At 40.3% G+C, this 25,071-nt stretch overlaps 1 protein-coding gene across 14 annotated transcripts in view; it reads right to left on the bottom strand.

Annotated features, from left to right (window-relative positions):
- Positions 1–25,071, bottom strand: part of LOC103180901 (calcium/calmodulin-dependent protein kinase type II delta chain) — a 157,215-nt gene that overhangs the window by 46,652 nt on the left and 85,492 nt on the right. For all 14 annotated transcript variants that reach the window (XM_042339829.1, XM_042339799.1, XM_042339821.1 and 11 more), the window contains exon 4: positions 19,301–19,355. In XM_042339829.1, the coding sequence (XP_042195763.1) occupies positions 19,301–19,355 (55 nt within the window). The remainder of the gene's footprint in view (positions 1–19,300; positions 19,356–25,071) is intronic.

The following is a 25,071-nucleotide window of genomic DNA, read 5'->3' as shown; positions in this document are numbered from 1 at the left end:
ACTGCACTGAGACATTACTTAAGTCTCTTTCTGTAAAAGTATCAAAGTAGGCCATGTAAAGCTGAAGGATTTACTTCTAGCAAATCGAATTGCCAAATAGCCATGTGACTAGTTTTTCATCACAGGTTTAATTGGAGAGATAGACCTGCTTCTGTTGGTAATACTTAATGAAAAGCAGCCGAAATTCTAGCCACCAAACTCCCAAAGACCATTACTGATGTCAGATATAGACAGCCTCTGCATCAAGTAATTGCTAGAAGATGATTGGCAATGGAGTGAAAAGATACAATGATAATTTTCAGATGTACAAGTGGCACGAAGCTGAATCACACTTCAAACATGCACGATTCCTTTCAAAGAGGTTTTCTCAATCATCGCTGCCTAATAACGGTAAGAGGGACCATGGAAAAAACGGAGACATCAGGATCAAGTCGCGTGATATCAAAGCACGTCTCCTGCCTTCTGCTCCTGTAATTTCAGTATTGGGAAACCTAAAATCTCACATATATATGAAGCTTGGATCATATGTTTGGCACAATGGGAATGGTATGGAAAACTAGAGTCCTACTGTTCTCGAATGTAAACCGGGAATCACTCTATACTCTTTCTCCATCCAGTTCAAGAATGAAAAAAAATGAATTAACCATTGAAAAATTCCCAGTTGAGTAAATTTGCTTTCATAAATATCAGCATCCATTTAATGCCTCTCAGTTCATTAAACATGATAAGCACAGTCTTGAACTAACCATAAAAGATCTGCCATGATCTTGTACTTCAGTTGAGATGTTAAACCAAGACCTCAAGTTAAAGATGCCACAGCACTATTCGAAAAGAGAAGGGAGTTTCTCCCAGTGTCCTGGTCATCAATTCCCTAAGTAAAACTGGTCATTGACTTTATGGCTGCTCGTGGAGTATTGCCATGTTCATCTGCAAAGCACAGTCACTGCATTTTACAATGTATATTGTAAACTGCTTTGGGACATCCTCCCAGCATGAAAAGATGCTATACATTCAAGAACAGCAGGATTCTAGTTTTCCGAACAGTGCATTGTGCCAAACGTTTGATTCAAGCTTCGTGTGTGTGAGACTTTAATTTTCCCAATACTAAAATTATGGGAGCAGAAGGCAGCAGAGGTGCTTTAATATCACACGACTTGATCCAAAGGATTATTATTGTTACTAAATTGATGGAAGACTCAATGAGCAGAATATCTTCCTCCTGTTCCTGTACAAGCTACTTCACCTTTTCCCATTGCTGTGCCACAACTTGCATAAAAGCTGTGGATAACAATGTTGTCCATTTTTGAGCAGGTGTACAACAATGGAGGCAAATATTTTATCTGTGAATTTTGAAGCAATTGAAAGACTTTCAAAAGATCAATGAAAAGATTCAGCTAATGACACCTACCAAAGTGCATCTGAAATTAACGTATTCATATGCACTGGTGGACAGCAGGCTATTAGATCATATCAACATTCTGCATGGGAAAGACACACTGAAGCACCTGACCAGCTAGAACGTAAAGCAAACAGCAGTGGAAAGCTTTATTTGTCCTGGTCTTTGTTAACAACATGAACACCTTTGTGGAGTAACAAGGATCTCTGATATTGTGTGCATAAGGTATGATTTTTATTTAGTGTGTGGCAGGTCGTGAAGCTTGGCAAACGCATCACTTCAAAAGAGAGCTGGGGTTTTAATCTGTTTTCCCAAAACTGGACAGTTCTGCTTGCTGACAATTGTATCTATTTCCAGAAAAGTTCATGGTTTTAGAAGGCTGCGGTGGAGAATGCTGCATGGTGCACAACAGAATTAACAGCTTGATGTATGTACCAACAGCTTCTTTCACTTATAATAATAATAATAATAATAATAATCCTTGCATTTGATATAGCGCTTTTCACGTCGGGAGGACATCCCAAAGCGCTTCACAGAACACACTGTAAAGTGAATTGACTGTATATTTGTGGGCGAACGCGGCAGCCAATTGCGCACAGCAATGTCCCACAAACAGTCGTAGATTGAAAATGACCAATTTATTATTGTCTTGTTTTGGAGGGATTATTATTAGGCGTGTGGAGTAAGGAAACTTGCCCAAGGTTTCGCCCTGCCTGGAATTGAACTCAGGTCTCTCGCTTGCAAAGCGAGTGCTCTAACCACTGAGCTACAGGACTCCACAAAGTGTTCATTTATTGCTTTAACAAGAGCTCAGCATTCAAACATGCTTATTTCTTCCAACAACTCCCAATTGGGGAGCAATAAATGACATTAAATACTGTATGTCAGTTGGAAGTGCTTCACATTTGACTTTTTTAAACCGTAAATAAAATGTCAACGGCAGGAATTTCGGCACAAAGCACACAGGAACTTCTAGGCTTCTAAAAACAAGTTTTCAATAGAAACACTGTGGGAAACCTGAACAGCTTTGAAAGGGTTCAAGAAGCCCAAAACCTCAGGGCATGACAAAGATCAGAAAGAGTTCTAGTGAAGAGGTTGCAAATAACAACAACAACAACAACAAGATTCCATTTATAGAGCGCCTTTCACGTCAGGAGGACGTCCCAAGGCGCTGCACAGTTGGGTCATGACCCGAGCAGGGGGGAAATGGTCAGGGTGAGGGGAGGGAAGGGAGGGAGAGAGGAGGGGGAAATGGTCAGGGTGAGGGGAGGGAAGGGATGGAGCGAGGAGGAGGAAGAGAGTCGAGAGGGGAGCTGAAGGCTCGGTCAAAGAGAAAGGTTTTGAGACCGGCCTTGAAGGAGGAAAGGGAGGAAGCAAGGCGAAGGCACTGGGGGATGGAGTTCCAGAGCCTGGGAACTGAGAGGCTGAAGGCCCGACCACCAATGGTAGGGCGGTTGGGATGGGGGACGTGGAGCAGACCGGAGCCAGAGGAACGGAGGGTACGGGCAGGTAGGTAGGGGGATAGTAGGTTGGAGAGGTAGGAGGGAGCAAGGCCGTGAATGGCCTTGTAGGTGAGGATGAGGATCTTGAAATCAATCCTCTGGGGGATGGGGAGCCAGTGGAGGCGAGCGAGGGTGGGAGTGATGTGGTCCCGAAGCCTGGTGCGGGACAGTACACGAGCTGCAGAGTTCTGAATGACCTGCAGCTTGTGGAGGGAGGTGGCGGGAAGGCCGGCGAGGAGAGAGTTCCCATAGTCCAGCCTTGAGGTGACAAAGGCGTGAACCAGGGTTTCAGCAGCGTGAGGGGTGAGGTAGTGCCGTAATCTGGCGATATTCCGGAGGTGATGGAAGGCGGTGCCAGTTGTGGTGCGGATGTGAGGGAGAAAGGACAGCTCAGGGTCGAACAAAACGCCGAGGTTCCTGACTGGCTTTGAGAGGTGGAGAGTGCAGCCTTGGATGCTGATGGTGTCAGCGCCTGAGGTGCAAATAACTGGTAGGAAAGAGTCAAGTCACCTAAAATATCAACAAATTGGTACAATTTAACACCTCTTTACACCTATCAACACGACACAAATGAAATTGCAAGTTTGGGAAGACAGTGAACATTTAGATTTTTAATCACAATGTTACAATAGAGATTTAGATGAAAGAAAGCCCTTAGGTCCATTTGTTCTTATCCTTCCAAAATGTAAACCCTGCCATTCTTTCATTATAAAATCAGGCTGCTTCTTAAATTAGTCCTATGTCCTGGATTCTACTATTATTTCTGAAAACCAATTCCAGGTGTCAACCTGCTATGTAAAGCATATTTCCTGAAATTGTCCTTCACTTGTATTGTCCCGAACCTGTGTCCCCTTGTCCTGATGCATTGGCATATCCAAATTGCATTCAGTTATTTCCTCTATGGCATTATATTAAAAGTCCTCAAAGGACGTCATGCAGACAGCTCGTCCAGCCAAAGTACGTGCTTACTGGTGGTAGCTTACACTCTGAAATTTGAATCTGAGGCATTTGACCAAACGCCAAAGTAAAAGCAGATTAAATGTAGCTAATCAATCTTCTGGTCAAACTATTTGAATAATTTATAGTAATAATAATCCTTACATTTGTTATAGTGAATGCCAAGAGGACGTCTCAAACCACTTCACATGATATTGAATAGCGCTTTGTCGGCGAATTTGGAGGCATTACCACCATTCTGATTTTTTTTCATTTGACAAACTTGTCCAATTATGGGACCTAGAATAAGGTGAATTCTCACCTGTTGCTGGAGTTTTTCAGCCACCTCCAATACAGAAAATCAAATATATTAGAGCAGAGAAAGAAGCTATTTGTCCGATCAGGCCTCTACCGGTGCCAGCTCCACGACTGAAACTAACCACTTTAATTGCAATTCTCAACTCCTTTCTCCTACTCTTTTACTCCGTTTCTCTTCAAATGTTTATCCAATTCCCACTTAAATGTTTTTTATGGTCTTACCCTCATTAGTTATTTGTGGCAAAGCAATTAATGTTTTAATAAAATGCCAAATACTGCAGATGCTGGAAATCTGAAACAAAAACAGAAGTCACTGGGTACACTCAACAGGTCAGGAAGCATCTATGGAGAAAGGAAAGTTAGAGAACCTTTCGGGTCCATGACTCTTCGTCAGAACTGGGGAAGGAGAGGCTTTTAAGGGCTAAAAGAGAGGAGGGAGGCAGAGCAAGGAAGACAAAGGAGAAAATGGGGTAGAGAACAGGGGATGATGGTTTAAAGAGGTGTTAATGGTACAAGACAAAGGCGGGGATTGCAACAAAACGGGAATAGAGGTGTTAATAATGCAGAATAAAGAAGGGTGAAAGGTTGTAACAAAATAGGCAGACTGAAGAGAGAAAAGGTGTGTCTGGAACCAAGATGATGTGTTAATGGTCATAGTAGAGGGGAAGGTGAGCTGTTAAAGTTACACCTCTTTAACCCATCATCCCCTGTCCTCTACCACTTTTTCTAAATGGGGGTCGAACCTGACGCCTAGGTTGCGTATGGATTCAGAAAGTTTTAGGGTGAGGTTGGGTAGGTGGAGGAGATGAGAACCATGGGATTTTAGACGTTGATGAAAGAGTATGGCTTCCGGCTTGTCAACATTCAGCTGAAGGAAATTCGCACTCATCCAGCTCCTGATGTCTGACAAGCAGGCTGACAGAACATCAGAGGACTGGGGGTCGCAAAGTGAGGTGAAAAATAGAGTTGAGTATCGTCCGCATACACGTGGAAGTGTACCCCATGTCTGCGGATGACATCCCCAAGAGGGAGCATATAGATCAGAAAGAGGAGGGGGCCAAGGATGGATCCTTGGGGTACTCCGTCGGTAACCGGGTGAGAGCGGGAGGAGAAGCCGTTTGTACAAATGTACTGCTGGTGGTTTGAGAGGTAGGACTCGAACCAGGCGAGTGCTGTCCCGCTGAGGTGGATGATGGAGGAAAGGCAATGGAGAAGGATGGCGTGATCGACTATGTCAAACGTGGCGGAGAGGTCCAGGAGGACAAGAAGGCAGAGGGAGCCCTGGTCACAGATAGACAGGATGTCATTTGAGACTTTCACAAGCGCTGTACTCTGGGCAGGGCGGAAACTGGACTGGAGGAGTGTTTGAAGGGCGAGTGGGAGGAGAGGTTGCACGGAGTTGATTTGCAACAACACGTTCTAGGACTTTTGCTAGGAAGGGCAGGTTTGAAATAGGGCGGTAGTGGCTAGGGTTTGAGGGATTTAGGGAAGGTTTTTTGAGGAGCAAGTATTAGAAGCAAATATTAGAAGCAAGCTGGCAAGAGTCGAGGTTTGGGAACCCCAGAGTGTGCGTGAGGGTGCTGGAATTTAATCAGCGAAAGCTGCACAGCTTACCATTGCTTGAGGGCATTGCCTGTCAAGTTTCATAGCTACTTGACCACCATACCCGTAAGGTCTAAACTGGTGGGAGAGGTAGGGAGGTGCTGGGCACAAAGTGATTTGTATGCAAGTGTGAGAATTTTGAAATCAAATCATTCTACAATTAGGAGCCTGACAAGCACTGGGGTGAAGGGGTTGTGGAGTTTAATGTTGGTGGTATTTTGAATTAATTGGATTTCAATTGGAGCTGGAAGACTAGCAATAGGGGCATCGGGGAAAAAAAATCGAGGTAGGAGGTGACAAACGCCTGGATAAGGGTTTCAGCTGCATGTGAGGTGTAGTCAGAGGCAGGTGATGTGGTGGAAGTGGTAAAAAGTAGTTCTGGTGAGGGATCCAATGTGGTGTCCCTATCATGAATAAATAATTGAATATCATGAATAAAACTCCTTCCTGTTCATAGTGATGCTAAAGTATCTTTTTTATTTTTCACATCGTCCATTGCTGTAGATAACTAGACTGACATTCACTTTCAGGTAGCAGCTGGGGTGACGGATGGTCCATTTTAAAAATGTCACTGGCAACTACTGCGGGAATCCTGAATGAATGCTGTATGAATAGCAACATGAGGAATTCAACAGCAGTTTCCTTACTTCAAAATGGGTCATCAACTCAGCTGGCTCCAAAAAGATCCCAGCTCCCTGAGAGACAAAAATGCCTGGAGCAGTGTTGTGTTCACAGTAGTGCAATGTCAATCAGCACACACCTACCACAGATATAGGAACTTAATTATGAATTTCGCACACAAAATATACAGTCAATTCACTTTACAGTATATTCTGTGAAGCGCTTTGAAATGTTCGAAGACGTTATGTCAACAACAAGGATTATTATTATCATGCAGAAAAACTGGGCTGTGGCAATTTTAGCATTCCTACTTAAACATCAGTGGGTGTTCAGCCACAATTCACCAACACATTCACTGAATAACAAAGCACAGTAAAACACAATCAAAGGCCAATAATATTTGGGATTTTTTCATCCGAGACACGTCCTGAGAGAAAGAGGATTGTTGCAATCACAAACCAGAGGTCACATCTGGTAAGCTTCTCACAGATCAAAGTCAAAAAAGCTCCCTTATCCAAGCCTTCAAAAGCAAAGAACATGTGCAATTTCCCTACCCATCGTATATTTTTACTCGTAAATCAAAGATTTGCTCTGTGAGCCTCTAATCATAATTTAGAAATGTAGCTGCATTAATCATCTTTGTCGTTCTTTTCTGTACCATCATCAATTCTTTAATGTTTTCTTGAAGATACACATTGCAGCAATAACAACAACAAAATTACATTTGTATACGCCTTTCACGTCAGAAGGATGTCCCAACAAGGCACTGCAGAGACCTGCACACAATATTGCCCATGTGGCATCACTAGTAATTAGGTAAAATTAGAACAGTTTATTTTGACTTGTAGTCAAATTCCTTCAAGATCCTAAATACAGTGATGCCCCTTTACAACACAATTCTGGTGCCCAATTTGGTTGCACTGTGGATCCCATTCACAGTGCCTGCACGCAGTAACCGCTCACTGCGCCCCGGCCAGTTTCTGCACTAAAATGGCTAAGCTCCTGGTTATCAGATTATCCCCGACATCAATTACTGTCTACCTCGCATGCGAATAAGAAGCGACAACGGTGGCCATCTGATGACCTAAAAGGCGGCCATTTCAGTTTTCTGAGTTAAAGAGAATATGGTTGACTTCCAGTAACATCAGGGAACACCAATGTTGCTTCCTGCATTGTGTGCGCACAGCAAACAGGAAGCAACATCAGGAGAAACCAGATGCCACTGAAGTTGGCTATTTTTTACGGCAGGAACGCTGCCTGAGATCGAGTAGGCATCGTGCCTCACTAAGACATGAGTTAAGATTTTATGGACCCAAATCACATCATAACTAAGCTCCACTGTTACAAGTGGCCTGTTTCTAAACACCTGCATTTGTCACCTGAAGTAGGATTAAATTCACAAGGGGGAAAAAAAGCACAAGTAAAATTTCAACCTTAAAGTTTACCTGCTGTTACTTCGACATTGACCTAAGTCATCAAAAGTACTGACAGTGAAAACTTAGCTCATAAAGTAGGAGAGCTGAAAATCTATGATAAAAAGTAAAAGCTATAACTTCCACAGTTAGAGATTTACCAAAGAAACAGCCGACTTATAGGATAAGTGGTTCAAGAGTAGCTTTGTGAAAAATAAATTATTTACTTTGATTCTTCCACATGGTTTTGCAATACACAATCCCCGCAGCTTGATGCCCATCCAAGCACATTCAATATGTATTGTATTGAATATACCTCTAAATTAACTCAATACCTATCAAACATTGCTGATCTCCTTTAGTGTTTCTCGTATGGTGATTTCCTTAGTTTACAAAACAACATAATATATACTTATGTAGCACTTTCCACATCGGGAGGATGTCTCAAAAGCCCTCGACAATGCTGAATGGGCACCTGAGCTGAGGGTGGGAGCCATAGGGGTGGGGAAGGAAAAGGTGAAAGAAAGCATAGTCAAAAAGATACGTTTTGAGGTGTGCCTTGAACGAAGGGAGGGAGGGAGTCAGAAAAACTGCGGAAGAGAGTTCTAAAGTGCGGGGGCAGAATTCCTGTAACACTGCCTGCTGATGGTAGAGTGAATAATGTGGGGGACATGAAGTGGGCTAGTGTTCACTGACCAAAGGGAGCGATCAGATCAGTGTGGAGATTACAGGCGTAGGGTGAGGTAAGGGTGTGGAGAGACCTTAAATGGAAACAAGGAATCTCTCAGAAGGAAACAATCAAGGTGAAAACCATTCCTTGAAAAAAAATTACAAAAAGCAAACTCCCACTAACACTACAACAGGCAATTCAGAATCCAACTTGGGTATTCCTGGGAACAAGCCATTTAACTGGCCTTTTAAATGGCAAAGAAGAAAACTTGGATGTGTCACAACTAATCCTCTGGAAAACCGATCCCAGTTTCGGCTTCGATGAAGTTGGCACCTGGAGCAGAGTTCCAGATGGTCAGTGGCAACACTCATAAATCCATTTGAAAACCTCACAGCTATTTTGATTGGGAAAGCAATAACTCTCAAACCAAGAAAGATAGATATGCAATAAAATGACACTGATGTCAACTGATCATCCTGAACAAAAAAAGCACCATTGTGTAGGGGGTGACAGCTGGTGTTAAGAGGGATTTTGCCCACAAAATACATAATCAAACAACTTTACACCATATCCCGTGAAGTGCTTTGAGATGTTCCCGACAACATGATAAAGCGCTACATCAAATGCAAGATTATTATTCTTAGGCTCCATCAATCACTGCATTAAAACGACAGTGTTTTTTTCATTTAAAAACAACACCTTCTGTGCTACATTTATCTACTTTCTGTAATTCTACATCATTATCTAAACCATTCCTAAAATAACCAATATTCACACAGCCAGACACAAGCTGGTGAAATCCTTATTGCCTTCATCTTCAGGTAGGCTGTAGCAGCAATGCTGCACTTGAGTAGAATATTTCCAATGTTACTTTAAGTAAGAATATTCATTACTTTTGTGGATTTGTACATTTATAAATTGCATTCATGTAGAATTCACCTTCAGACCACCTTTGCCCTGTACTGGTGCAATGAACACAAAGCATGCCTTGTGAATCTGCAGTATTATTTACTTTTATTGAGACCCAAAGTACTTTCAGCTACTAAGCCATCCAAAACATGCACAATTTCTCCTGAGGCTGATCAATAAGGATCATTTGAAGCATTAAGGTCAGCTTTATGATGCAATGCCCTAACCCAGCGAGAAATTATTTGAATGAGTTCTGAGCCAAACCATACATTCAACAGAATTTGAACATAAAACAGGCTTTGGATTGCTCATCTTTAGATGGATATGTCCTCCCTTCAAAAAAAAAAGCTAAGCCCAGAGCAATTTTTTATTTTTGTCCATTCAACACATGCAGGCCATGGGGTCAAACATCAAAGGATACATTTCATGATTATTTAGCAATACCTTTGGTCAGAAATGTGTCTTTCCAATAACTGAAAATATTTCATGTCAAACTGCATAAACTCTGTTACAAAATAAAAGTAGATTATTTTGGAGAGAAGTTCCATGGGGCAGCACATGGCCTTATACGTCTTTAATTCCTCCCATTATGAATAGTCCCCATGCCCTTAGCTAACGGTATCAATTTGAGCACAAGAATATCGAACAAATTACAGGGTCTACAAAACATCATGAACACAATCAAGCCTGTTCCCAAACCAGAAAGTGAGACAAACAATGAACACACTGATACATGACAGCAAACTTGTCAACAATACCTTTAAACCAAAATATTTCAATTGCATAACCAAAAAACAATATTCCAATCACTTTAAGATCAAGGGACACATTTTTTAATATCTCAAACCAATTCTACCATATGATAGGGAAGATGATCATAATCCATACAATACTTTATACCCTGCTTTGACATTTGAATCAATGCCAGAAAAATGATCAAATTTGCTATTCTTGGACCAAGTAACACAATTGTGTTCCCTAGTGTGTCTGAGAACATCAGCAAGGCGTAGGTTCATGCAGATTTACACCTGATGTTTTCTCTCTCCCACACTCTACGCTTTCATTGGAGGTCACTGTCTAAGCCTCTACCACCAACCAGCTACCATATGTTCAAGTGAAACTTCATACCTCAACATACGCTTTGTGCAGAATCACTGGGGGGATCTTTTGCCAATAATCAATTAAATTTCTCACAGTAGAAATTTCTGATCTAAACCAAGGTGTCAGGAGTTGATGCTGACTTCCATATGTGCAAAGCAATTTCTCCTAGGGGGATAAATGGAACTGACAAACATTTGCTACAATACCTGTTGAGCGTTCAGTTATCTTTATGGACACTCAGCTGCCACAGAGAAGCGCCGGATATGAGACAATATCACCCTATGAAGTCATAGTCCCAACTTTTCAGTTCATAAACAAACTGTAGAAACCACTTCGCAAGTATTTTTATTTTGCTGGGAAGAAGGTTGAATAGCTAAGAATGAAAAGCATCTCACACAGGTTGCTCATTCACTTCATGGCTGTTTGTGGGACACTGCTGTGTACAGATGTGTGTACAGTTTATAGTAAAATCGTATGAGAGGCTTTTAAATGTCCTTTCAACATGAAAGGTTTTATCAAATGCAAGGATTATTATTATTAATACTATTACAATTTAGACAATTATACTCAGTTCAACACAATTCCCAGTGCACATGTTGAACTATGTATCCTAGAGACTATATCAGTTCTGGACATTGTATTCAGAGATCACTTCATTCTACTAGGTTTAGAGATGAGAAGGTTAAGCGGTGATCATATTGAGGTGTTTAAAATAATGATGGGAATTGATAAGCTAGATAACAGACACCTCTTCCCTCTGGTAGCACAACTCAAAATAAGGGGAGAACTCTTAAAGAGCGAGGACAGTTAGATTAGATAACCCCTCGTCACATAGAAGGTTATGAAAATATGGAAATTACACTGCCCCAGGAGGCTATGGAGATGGAATTAATTGAAGTGTTTAACAGGGTGATAGCTAGAAAGTTGGGAAATAAGGATATAAAGATACTTAGTACCCGGTTGTTAGTCGATTAGCGATCGCTTTTCCGGGGGTAATAATGCTTTCAAAATTAAAAAAAATTGTGAGACACTGCTTTATGCAATTGGCTGCTGTGTTTTGCCCAGAAATATACAGTCAATTCACTTCAGAGTATATTCTCCGAAACGCTTTGCGACGTCTTGAAGACAAGATAAGGCACTATATAAATTGCAGCGATTATTATTATTGTTATTATGGATGGAACAAAATAGATCTGTTAATTTAATAAACTGGAGGAACAAGCCGATGAGTTGAATGGCCTCTTCTGGTTACTAGGTTTAGAATTTTGTCCTTAAAGTCTGCATTGTTCTTGCTGTCAAGCGCTTTAGAAGTGGACCTCAATACTTCTCATTTTAAACGTACAGTGGATCAACAACCTTTTAACACGTGGTTACGTCTCAAAGTCTCTCATTCTTATCGATATATACAAACACCAGGTTTTGTGTGCCACGCTACTGATAGCAAACTCATACTCCTTTCTATACCTTAGTGATCAAAATAGATCTTTGTTGTTGCTCATCTTCCCTCAAGCAGCAGCAAGCTAAATGTTTGAAAACCAAGATAATCCCAATTAAGTGTTCTCTGAACACAAAATGATGAATATTTATTCCAGGTTCAATCCTGCTCACAAAATTGACAAGATCCCACTAGCAATTGTTTTGTAGTCTCAGACAGGATCTGTGATCTGTGTCCATCATCTCCCTCTATTGCAATCTTTCGCATTTCCCGCCATTATAATCAATACTCCCTTGAACCTTCTCAGTTTAACTCACATTGCCTTTATATCCTGGTCAACAATAGCCCCAAATAAAAAAAGTTAGCAATTAAATTCATCCATATAATACAGTCATTTGATTACTCTCTACAGTAACTCTGTCTGTCCAGCACTTGGGACATCTTCCCGACGTGAAAGGTGCTATACAAATATAATTTTGTTGTTGTACAGTAAATATTGTGAAATGGTTTGACACATCATCTCAATATGAAAAGGTACTGCATCAAATGCAAATATTATTATAAGAAATAATAATAAACCAAACATTTTGCATAGTGCCTTTCACATCAAAGTGCTTCACAGGATATACTATAAAGTGGGGTGCAGTGACTGTGTATTTTCTTGGGTGGAGGTTTGTAAAATGGTTCTCTCAATCTCAGTGATTACAGGTAGCTCTGACAGGCACAAGCATGGCTGGAGCTAAAGTTGAAGTGATTCAAGGTGTACTAACCTTGGTGAGATTATCAATGCAGTAGCACAGCCAGTACAACCGTCAAGGCTGACCTCATCGGGCACTGGCTGATACTGAATTCAAAACTTGCATTATTTGCTAATGTTTCAGTGACTGAAATATAATGGGTTGAACTGGAGGAGTTGGTCTGGAAAATGGTTTTAACATTTAAAAGATTCTCTATCTGACCTAAAACACTTTTCTCAAAAAAGCTGAAAAAGAGATCAGTGGGAGATTTGAGTGAAGCATTCTCATCTTTCATTTCCCTCCAGCAAATGAAAGGCTCACAAGATGTTCTAAACCTACAGTAGGCAATTCACCGTTTGTAGTAACAATACACGCACAAATGTTTTTTTTGTGAAAGTCGGTCAGTGAAAAGAATGAATGGGAAATCTTAAAAATGGGCACTGGCACAGCACAAAATGACAGGATTGGTTTGGATATTTTTTGGTCAGTCAAGTGTCTGACATGGACACTTGTGGAAACCCATTAACATGCTTAAGAGTCTTCCAAACCACACAGTTCCATATTGTATATGCCACTTACATATGGGAATTTTTTGATTCTGGAATGAAATGAGTATTCTCTCCCTGGAGGGACACATCTTGCTTATCTAATCCAGGGGAGTATTAGGCACAGGTTAACAAGATCAAGGCTTTTGGGGATCCCAGATTAAACGCTGAGGTACGGCTGGAGTTTAACCGTCTTAAAACTTGGCAATTAGTCCATTGCCTCTCTCTGCATAATCATAATCCTTGCATTTGATATAGCGCCTTATCATGTCTTCGAGACGTCTCAAAGCGCTTCACAGAATATAATGTAAAGTGAATTAACTGTATATTTTGTGGGCAAAACACGGCAGCCAATTGTGCACATTTGTGTCCTACAACAGTCGTGGATTGAGTGACCAATTGATTATTATTTTTTCAAGGAATTATTATCCCCAGAAAAGCAATCCGCAAATCAACTAACAACCAGGTTCCATATGCATATGACCTTTGCTGCCTATTTCTGACTGCACAGTTCACCCACCTTGGTGTCATCTGCAAATCTAATTACACTGGGTCTGCAAATTTGGGTCAATATTGTTTCTAAAGAATAAGAGAAGTCCCAGTATAGTCCCCAGTGACATCCTGCTGATTAACTCTACCCACTTGACCTAGCTCTGGTAACAACTAGCCTCGGTTTCCTGCTTTTCAACCAATTTTAAATCTGTGTCCCTGCATGCCCTTGATATCCAGTGACCCCAGGAAGTCCAAAACTGAAGTAGAGATAATCAGAATTTACTCCATCAGCAGATCAGAGCAAAATCATTGACTTGAATGCAAGAACAAAATGCATTTAATTTGAACATATAGTAAGTATTACAACTGCAGACATGTCTGTACATGCAAAATCACCAATAAATCTGAAGATAAATTGTGCCTATTAAACTAACAGAATAAACTGCTGCCAAAGGGAGCCCAATAGAAGAAAATCAACATGCTTTTCAGATGTTCAAAATAAGACAAGGTGGTGAAGACATGGCAACAATGTCCATCAAGCTCAAACTCTACCCAACACAAATTTGAACTCAGTCACGCTTATGAAAAGCAAAGAAATCATGTTAAAAACATACCAAACTTTGTGTTTGACTTGCATCACATTTTGTCTATCACAAAGCTTAAAATCTCTGGCTTGGATCCAATATGGTTTTGTTTTTGTAAAAGTTACCCTAACAAGTTAGTTGCACACCATACCAACCCAACCTTGGAAAGTTGTAGGTTCAAGCTCTACATCAGGACTTTAACTTTCATAGTCCAGGTTGATACCTGACTACAGTGCTGGATAAGCACTACATTGTTGGAGGTGCCATCTTTACATGAGGTGTTAAACCAAGTTCACTTTTGCCTGTTCAAGTTTATGTTAAAGATCCTATTCGAAAGCAGAATGGAATTTTTCATAGTGTTCTGACCAACAATCACTCAAATAAAGTTGGTCATTCACTTCATCTGTGTTTATAGAATACGGCTGTGTAAAACCAGCAGCAGTGTTTGCCTTTATTTGATTTTACACTAAATTCCCTCCTGACGTGAAAGGTGGCATTTTCTTTGGTCAGCCACGTTTTTAACATGTGAAAACCTATCCCCATGCTTAAGAGTATTCAAACCAAACAGAGTTCCATGAATCCCACCTCTATATGGAAGCTCCAGAGATATTTGTTGGAATGGAATGCACACTCTTTCCCCAGAGGGACGCATCCTGCTTAACCATTTCCGGAGGGTATTAGGCACAGGTTGGCAAGAGCCAAGGCTTTGGAACCCCAGCATACTTTGGAGCAGCAAAAAACACATATTTGCCATGTGCATAGTGCAGCAGTCTTCAAATAGCACACCATTTTTAAAAATTAATATCTTTTGAAAATAAGTATTTATAATTGTGCGTGCAACAGGAGCAAATATCACTTGATAATAATAAAATAATAATAATTCTTGCATTTGATATAACGCCTTTCACATCAATGATTTGATATGAATGATCAGGAATCACATTCAGGAATGAATGTACATTTCTGGCCATTTTTGTTCTGTGTAACCCACAATTCATCAAGACATTGGATCTCAGCTATATTTTTGAGCAATAAGCATCATAAACTGTAATTTTCAAGTAATTTTCAATTTTCTTCATTACTTCTGTAATCCAAATATCAAAATCCAAATGAAGCATGATAAATCAAGACTGTTTATGACTGTTAATCTGGAGTCTGATTCAGAATCATAACAAAATTACAAATCCATATTCATGCGTAGAGCCACATTTTCATTTTTTTTATTGAAAAACAAACTAGAAAATCCAGAATAAATATGTGGAACACCCCAAAGGATGAATGAATATTCAGCTTCAGTCTCAAATGAACGGTATAATTCCTTCAGGGTGTAATCATTTTTTAATTTTGTTTTGCAAATAGCTCGATTCCCAGTGAAAAGGGACTCAGCTGCCAAAGCAAAGGACGAATGATGCGATTTATAAATCTTGGCAGAAATGAAGCACACACCGAGACTTGTTTATAGGCAGTGGAATGCCTGTGGGAACATGCCTGCTTTGTTTTTTTTTGCATTTTCAAGCTTCAGTGCTTAATGAGAAGCATAGTAACAATAGGGCATCACCTCAGGATGTGTGTGGTCATCGATAGACTGATCTATACAACAGCGTGATCCAAAGCTGGTGAGTCATTCACAAAACGTCTTCAGCCACCAAGGTCTGAGCCCACTTTGATCAACAGTTCCATCAATCAGTACTTAATGCAATATTATTTACGTTTATATAGTGTTTTTCATGTCAGGAGGATATCTCAAACTACTTCTCACTGCTGGTCAGGCACCATAGATGTGGGGGAGGAGCTGGAAGAGGTGGGTGAGGGGAAAGATGACCCAAAGCATGGACAAAGAGGTAAGTGTTCAAGCAGGCTTCGAATGTGGGGAGGGAGAGAGAGACTTCCTTAACTAACACAACCGTGCCAGTGTCCCAGTTTATGAAAGAATGGGGACCTGCACATCAAGCAGTGCTGTCCGAAGAAGCAGCATGTGCTTGAGCTACTGCAAAGCAGGTTGTCCACTGCTTGCTGGGTAACAAGCTGCCGTTAATGCACCAAATTCTGAGTGTGACAGCGCATGCAACATGATTGTCAACAGCTCCACTGAAGTGAAATTCAAGCCAGCTCGATTGTGTAAAGCAGTTCATGTGAATAGATCTGAGAATGTAGAGATGGCATTAACCCTTTCTCAGCCATCAGTCATATTCATAGAACGCCTTTCATGTCGGCAAGATGTCCCAAGCTCACCAAATGCCCAGATACCTGAATCAAAGTAGCTAGTCAATTGCAAAATTCTTATCTGCGCTGGCTAACTCATCACAAAGCAAAGCTTTCCTCAGTTTTGACCACAAATTATAATTATAAAATGCCAAGCATAATCATATTATATGGTTAAGTGTCTCGGAGAATAATCAACACTTTGTGCCAGGTTAGCTCACTTTACAGGTTGGATAATATTTATAATAATAATAATCCTTGCATTTGATATAGCGCTTTTCATGTCTTCTAGACGTCCCAAAGCGCTTCACAGAATAGACTGTAAAGTGAATTGACTGTATATTTGTGGGCGAACGCGGCAGCCAATTGCGCACAGCAGTGTCCCGATTGAAAATGACCAATTTATTATTGTTTTTGTTTTTTTGGAGGGATTATTATTAGGCGTGTGGAGTAAGGAAACTTGCCCAAGGTTTCGCCCTGCCTGGAATTGAACTCAGGTCTCTCACTTGCAAAGCGAGTGCTTTAACCACTGAGCTGCAGGACTCTGGAGCTCATAGTTTAGGCTGACACATCAATGCAATACTAGGGGGAACCTATTGAAGATGCCATCTTTCTGTAACACAAAATTACTGTTCAGGTGTGATGGAAGTTAAAGAGAAGTGAGTTTCTCATACTCTCCTGGTCAAGCCTCTCGCACAGATTATAGGCCAATTTTGACTGATGGTCACAACATGCCAAACCAACTCTGTGAAATGCTTTGAGTCAATAACAAGATGAGCATCTCATTAGACATAATTTAAAAAAATGTAAATACTCCAATATATTTCAAAGTCATTTGAATTGCAAAACAGATGGTGTCAGCTTGGCTTAGATAGCAGCACTCTGGCCCCTGAGTCAGAAGTTTGTGGGTTCAAGCTCTACATCAGAATTTTTTATTCAAAATCTAGGCTGACCCTCCAATACAGTGCATGGGGAACCACTGCATTGTTGGAGCTACAATCTTTCCAATGAGATAATAATAATAATAATCCTTGCACCGATGGTCCTGTCTACCTGTTCGGGTGGACGTTAAGGATCTCATGACACTGTTTGACGAAGAAAGGGAGTTTCTCCTGGTGTCCAAGGCACCAACCACCCCACATCTCACTCCCGCCCAATAAAATTGGTCATTAATCTCATGACTGCTTTCAAGACATTTCTTTGCACAAATTGGCTCCCATATTCACCTACAAAGTACAGTCGTTACACTTTACAATAAATGCTTTGATGGGCTTTGAGACATCCTCCTGACATGAAAGATGCTTCGTCCAGTGCAAGGAGTTTTTAAAAAGATGATTCCAACCATAGTTGAGGTCACATTTAGCTGCCTTGAAAAGGTGCTGTGAGTTAGAAAATTCAGATAAAGAACAAAGATAATTCTGGGTACTTAGATCTGCAACTTAAGAGAGAAAATCAACAAGTTTTTATTTTTGCAATTGAGGAAAGACAATTTGAAGCAAAGCTCTCTTTCAAACAGCTGAGAGACATTTATAGCAGAACCAAATATACTATTAGACTTGAACTGTGAGCAAGAACTAACAGATTCAGACTTGAAAAGAAAAAGTCTTATGTGAAACAAGATATGAGAATAAGCTTCCCTCTGACCCTTCCTTCTGCCTCCCTCTCCAAAAAAAACCCCAACAGATGTGTGTGACTAATTCACAGCAGAAACAGCTGACACTATGCCAATTAACACCTTCAAAAAGCTGCCAGATAAACATTTCATCCGTCCCTGGCTCAGTGACTATAATGATAAGGATAGACTGAAATGATCAATACTGAATGGGGCACCACGGTACAAATGGGAGGAAGGATGAATGGATATTTTCTTTGGGAAATAGAAGGCATTTATGCATAACTTTCCCTAAGAAGATTGAAGCATCCAAAACAGGATGTGGAAGGCAGAGCCTGAAGAGCCAGATGGTCCTTTGTTTGTTCCACACTTGGTTTTGTTAAAATAGTTTACATACAACAGGATTAATATCAAGTTGTTCCGCAACAAACTCTACGCTGATGGAACAGTTCTCAAGTCATGCTCAAGTACCTTTGCCTGACTTGATGTCTCTGTGAATCAATAGAAACTTTCCAATTTACAATTTCCACACAAATGAAGCTTAAAATAATAAATCAGACCCAAGCTGCTGAGAAGCATTTATAGCAGAATACTATTGAATACTTCACACGAGATTAGATGCTGTCAGAATTGAATGCCAAAAATGCATACTTGTTAGGTGAATCCTGCATACTCTGTGCAGCCACAGAAAAATGGACATCTGTGTGTGGGCGGATTGTCTATATGCAACCATATGTGTTACTGTGGAAGAACTGACGGGTATTTGAATACCAAACACCACCCGTTTGATATCAATGTTGGTCGCATTTACTTTAATAAACCTACATCATCTAAAAATAACTGAATCAAACCTTTTTTTAAAAAAAAGTCAAAAACAATGATAAACTTATGAGGGCTCAAATTCAAGACAGTCCCAAAAGGAAGTAATGGTGAGGTAGAAACGTGTTTCTTTCAACAGAGAGGGCTTAGAGTGAGGAATTCCCTGTCACAAAACCGCCATTGAAGCAGAGCCCATAAAACTAAGAGTCTTAAAGAGTGAGGGTGGTCTAGATGACTGGACTAGGTGAAGCACATGGAGAAAAAAAAACAACCAGTGACCTGATGGGCCAAATGACTTGTTTATGCGCTCCACTATTCTTTGATTCTATCCTATAGTACAAATGGTTTGACTTTATTAAGCTGTAAAGAGGCAGTGATATAATAGAGAGCTGGAAAAACAGACTTACAGATCAAACACTAGATAATGGCATCCCTCCTCAGATATGCTGTCATGGAGCCGGACTGAAAAAGAGAAAGAACATAGCCGTAAATGTAAAAATATTGTATTAATATTTTTCTTGCAAGTATTGCACAGACAAGTATTTGTGAAAGAAATGTATGAACCTCAGGTACAATGCATTCTACTAATAACTAATATATCTCTTACAAGATTACAATACAAACATGTATGCTTAGTCATGACATTTTCAGCTGCAGTGGTAGAATGCACTTTGACATACTTGGAAGAAAATATTGATACAGGTTGTAAATGCAGGAAGTATTTGTATTGGAACAAAGGCAAAATGCGAGGCTAGTATTTGTACTGGACCAGAAGTAATATCAACAGAGAACCTTCATTCCATGACACCAAATTTCAAATAAAACTGACCCAATTAAGAGCCCCTTAAGTTTTGGGTTGAATAGAATGGATGTTAATAATAATAATCCTTGCATTTGATATAGTACCTTAACACATCATCGAAAATTCTCAAAGCGCTTCACAGAATATACTGTAAAGTGAATTGACTGTAAACTTTGTGGGAGAAACACAGCAGCCAATTGCGCGCAGCAGTGTCCCACAAACAGTCGTGGTATGAGTGACCAAATTATTTTTTGTTTTTTGGAGGGATTATTACCCCCAGAAAGCAATCCGCCGTTGAACTATGAAGCCTGCAACTATGAAAAAAAATTAACAAGGAATAACAAACAATTGAAGAACAAGAACAACAGCAACTTGGACTTATATAGCACCCTCCACGCAGGGCAGCGTCTCAGACCGCTTCAATCACTATAAAAGAATCCAAGGTAGTACATATAGGAAATAAGAATAGGATACACATGTAAACCATGGATGGGATAGAACTTGCCAAGAGGGAAGCTGGCAGACATCTAGGATGTAAGTTGACTCATCGCTGACCATGTCAAAAAAGTGTTAGGTGTCAATAAACAAGGTTAACAGGATATAGAGCTCTATTGCCAAATCAGACCAGTTCAGGTCCCTGGAAGTCATGCCATATAGTGCTCTGGTCAGGCTGTCCCTGCAGTACTGTATACAGTTATGGTTGATGAAACATAAGGAGGTTGCCCAGAAGCTAAAGGCAGTCCAGAGGAGAGCAACAAAGCAATCCCCACTGTAAGAGCAATAAACTACATGCAACAAATGGACTATATCATGTTTTTTGGTATATTTGGATGAGGGAAGAACACCAGGAGAAATTACTACTTTTTAATCAAAATTCAGGCGGACACGGCGATTTGGGTCGTAAACGCAGATCTTGTGTTATAATGGGATGCACTTTGTAAAAAAAAACTGAAGTTCTGGTAATCTGCAAATCCACAATGTCACCGCACCATAAGGAGACCTATGCTATACCTGGATGGGCTTTAGTCCCATGAAATCTTTAACATCCACATGAACCAACATAATAGGCAAGCAAACCATTAGTTTGATGTCTCATGCAAGGATAACACCTCTAACATTGCAGCACTGTCTCAGGATTGCAAATGCAGTGTTAGCCAGATTATGAGATTATGAACACGCAACTTTTGACTTAGAGACGAGAATGTCACCGAGTAATCTGGTATTTACAGACTTTGAGGTTCAACACTCCACATTATAATCAACATTAGACAGACTAAAGCCCATATGGAAGAATTAAGAGTTATTTATAGAGACTCCACAATGTAAGGCAATCTCCAGGACAGTCTAAAGGCAACAAAAATGGCAAGGAAGGACTGGACTATGAAGCAGCTGTAAGTTCCATATTACTAGCCATAACACATTTGCTGAAACGGCATCATAATGGAGCTCCCAAAGGAAATGATGGCATTATACGCTGAAGGATCGAACTGTGGAAACCTGCACACCACTCCAACCAAGTTCAGCAAAGAAGAGACATCAATCCTTTCCAATAACTGGATGGGTGATGAAAAAATTTGGCGACAGCTAACAGAATCAACTTGTTCTGGCAACCATCAAAGCCGATGAGTCCTTGAAGTGTCTATTTATTTGCACATCATTGCTGGTGAAATTAGATTGATGTTGTTCTGCCCGAGGACTTGGAGAGCCAATTGATTGGGTGTCCTGCAGTAATTAAATTAACTCAGGTCACCCAATGATTACCAGATTTGGTGATAAAAAGTATTCAGTGAAGCAGACCTTAGATGAAACTAACACTATAGAGTGCAGCAAGCACAACTCAAAACTTTACACCTGACTGACCATTACCTCCACTAGCGAATAAATTAGAATTGCAGCATTTATTCATCCAAAATTACCACACCAAGTCAGACAGCACCTGGACAACTGGCAATGTAGGAAGAATATATCACTACCCAGCAATGCTCTAAGAATACTGATGCTTTTTCTCTCTCCTCAAGGGATGAATGTAAGTTTATTCAAAGCAGCAAATTGGTGCTGCATTAAAATTCCAGATACGGAAAACCTAGATTCCATAGAGGTGGTGGTTAATTTGTTATTATTAGTGAGCATCTCAATTTATAATCTGCATAATTTTTAGACACTGCTTTTTTTCAAGAATCAGCTTGACGTATTCTCTGCCGCTTTCCTTTGCTGCAATGATGAAAGCACACCCACTGACATTGAAGCTTGATTGCTTAAATCAATCTTTCAGTTTTCTGCCACCTTATTTCCTACAATGTTCTTTATATGTTTTCCTGCACTTTCTGCACAGTCTCAAACAAATGCTGAAACATTTTTCCATCTCTCAGCTAAACTGAATGGGCTCCTTTGAGACACAGAAATATTGCTGCCAAAAGGTGAGGCACTGAGTTGCTAATGTGCCTACTCCACCTTCTGAAAAGAAATGATTGCTGTTAGTGTGTGATCCACAACAATGCTGATGTGCTTGTTGTGGAGAAAGATGGACAGTGCTAGTTTTTAACTGTGTAATCCTTTGCTTTCGTCAGCCGTGCCCCACTGTGGACCAGCTGATTGAAGTCATCACCATCAAGATCAATGATACAAAATCTAATCACAGCTGGGACTTGGACCCCAGGGCTCAGATTGATACAAAGGCTTAACCATATAGTTCTTGGGAAAGGGATTCTGAAGTCTTTTCATCAAGCTACTTCCCTTGTTTCTTACTGAAGGTGGCGATTTTTGTAAGTTCAGTTCACCGACACTGGAACACTTATTTGTGCCCCTCAAATTTCTTTTTAGGTTTGAGCCAAAGGAGTCAGTGCACATTCAGCTACAGTTTCCAAAGCAGCTGAATCCAACCGTGTCCTCACCTATGTCCTTGTGTGCATACTTTCATCAAAAGCACAACCTCTAAATAACATTCTCCCTCCCTGCTGTTGCAAGCCTGGAGACATTATGGCCAGTTATACTTCTTCCACTGAACTGTCCTGGATCATTCAATGCAGCAAAAAAGATCTAATTTAATTATTTCTAATTTCTGTATAAAATAATTTCATTCTTTCTTCCATCTCCCATATCTATTTTGGACAGTGGCACAGTGATTTGCATTGCCTCAAATCCAACCTGATAAATCAGTACTCACCTCCACAGAGATGCGTGATCACAGCTTTAGGACTCAAAGGATTAATAGGCAAGTGTTGAAACAGCTAAATAATTTATATCTTTCACTGACTATTTTTGACCATTTAAATACCCAAACCGTGCCAAGCTCTGGCAAGCACCAGTCATTACTTTAATACCATTGATTTTTCAATTTTTACAAATCTCTACTGAATTGCATTAATTTAAATCACATTTTGTTTCAACAAAAAGGGAAAGAAAACCTACTGCAAATGGAAATCTAGGTTTATGCCTGTCTGTTTCTAATCTCTTTGAAACTAAAAATAGGTTTGTGACGTTAAACTCTTTGAAGATGACCTTCCCACTCTTGCCAGAAGCAAAGAGAATACTTGACAATGGGGTTGAAAAAGAGGTTGAGCAACATAGCCATCAAAAAGGCTCTTGTGATATCAACCTGAGTTTTGTTCAGGGAGTTGCTTTATGTCAAGCTGACTCAGGAGACATCCAGTCCGACCAAAGATATATTTGAATGCAAAGTGTCGCATGTCAGCATGATTAACAAAGGGAATTCCCGCGAGTAAACCTAATTTACATTACAGACATTTTTCGAATAATGCCTTTTCAGTATTTTTCCAACCACAGTGAAAGGCAAGCTACATGTGCTCTAATTCAAACAAGAGACCATCACAACTCACTTATATATCAGGTGCTTACAGGAGCAACATTTTTTCATATTTCCAAAACAAGTGTAACAATCAGATGAGAAATTAATTCCCTTTTCAAACGTAATCTGAGGATCTGTGATGGAGTAGCCCCACAAACTGTACCCTGAAATGTATTCTTCCCTTCCAACCACAGTACATCAGACTTTCTCAATCTCGCTTTCTATCCCATCTAACCTCGGTGCAGTTTGAGGTTATCACACACCGAACCACTGCAAACCAATGCAATGATTTGTTTCCTTCACTTGGCATTGGAAGCTTTTCTGAGTAGCAATAGTGCTTGGGACATCCCCCTGGCATGAAATGTGCTATATATATAAACATGACTGAAAAGGGGGAAACCCTGCATGGTATGCTGATGCTCTGGAGAGCAAATTATGTGGAGACTTTAGATGGTGATCCAACATCAATATAGCTTCTAATGAAGTGATTGATGCAGAATCACAGCAGGCTTGAGAACAAATCTTCACACGAGTAGCAGAATTAGTATATTGATCTCCATTTACACCTTGCTAATGACCCTAAGAATGTGCAAATAAACTTCTCCAGACAGATAATCCAAAGTTTCTTCCCATCAACTCTATAATAATTTGTGTTCAGTCCCATCTCTCGACCTTGCCTGCCTCAAGTACGTGAAAGCACAAGCATCTTCTCTTGGAGCAGAAGAACCTGAAGAGATATCAATCACGTCATTCATTGCTACAGCTTGCAATTACATATATATATTGGCACATGAGAGACTACAGTCTCTTACACTATATTCTGTGACCCGCTTTGAGATGTCTCGGAAGACATAAGACACTATACCAAATGCAAGGATTATTATTATGGTATAATTTCAGAGCCTCTGGTCAGACCATTTTCAAGGTTACATGAAGAAGAGTTACCAGGTTAATTTAGGCAAATAGTTCAATATGTTCTCATCTGACATCTACATGCACAAACTTTCCAGCAGAAGCCAGTGGATAGTGATCAAGAATGCAAACTCTGGTAAATTATAATCTTCCAAGCTGAGGAGCGTTGAGGTCAACTGAGTCTTCCAAAATGCTACCCAACCTGGGATCTAATAAGTCAGTATTGGGATTCAAACCTATAAGCTTCTGGTCTGCCCATCAGGCCATTTGATCTTATCTTTCCAGAATACTCATCTTCCCACTGTAACACCCAGTTGCTTTTTTAAATATAGTGCTGAAATGGAGCAATCTCTTTCCCCACTCAGCTGAGATTTAGAAAGCTATATTTTAGAGAAGACTCAGACACAGCATATATATTGTAAGCCAAATTATTGGTTTATACACAGCACATGTAGCAGCACTTCTCTTGCCCCAAGGCTGCCACAAGTGAAACATGACCTATTTAACACTATAAAAAACAAATCAATTTCAAGCTATTCTACTGAGCAGCTAGGAAATGGCCACTATAATTTTCACATAATGAGTAGGGGAGCATAACCCATTCATCAACAATGATTTAATTTAACCTTATCTGGGGGTAAAGAACAAAAATGAGGCTT

This window comes from Callorhinchus milii, unplaced genomic scaffold (genome assembly GCF_018977255.1).
Source record: "Callorhinchus milii isolate IMCB2004 unplaced genomic scaffold, IMCB_Cmil_1.0 Scaffold1, whole genome shotgun sequence".
NCBI lineage: Eukaryota > Metazoa > Chordata > Chondrichthyes > Chimaeriformes > Callorhinchidae > Callorhinchus > Callorhinchus milii.
Note: the sequence above shows the minus strand (reverse complement) of the source record. Positions and strands in the feature narration are given on the sequence as shown.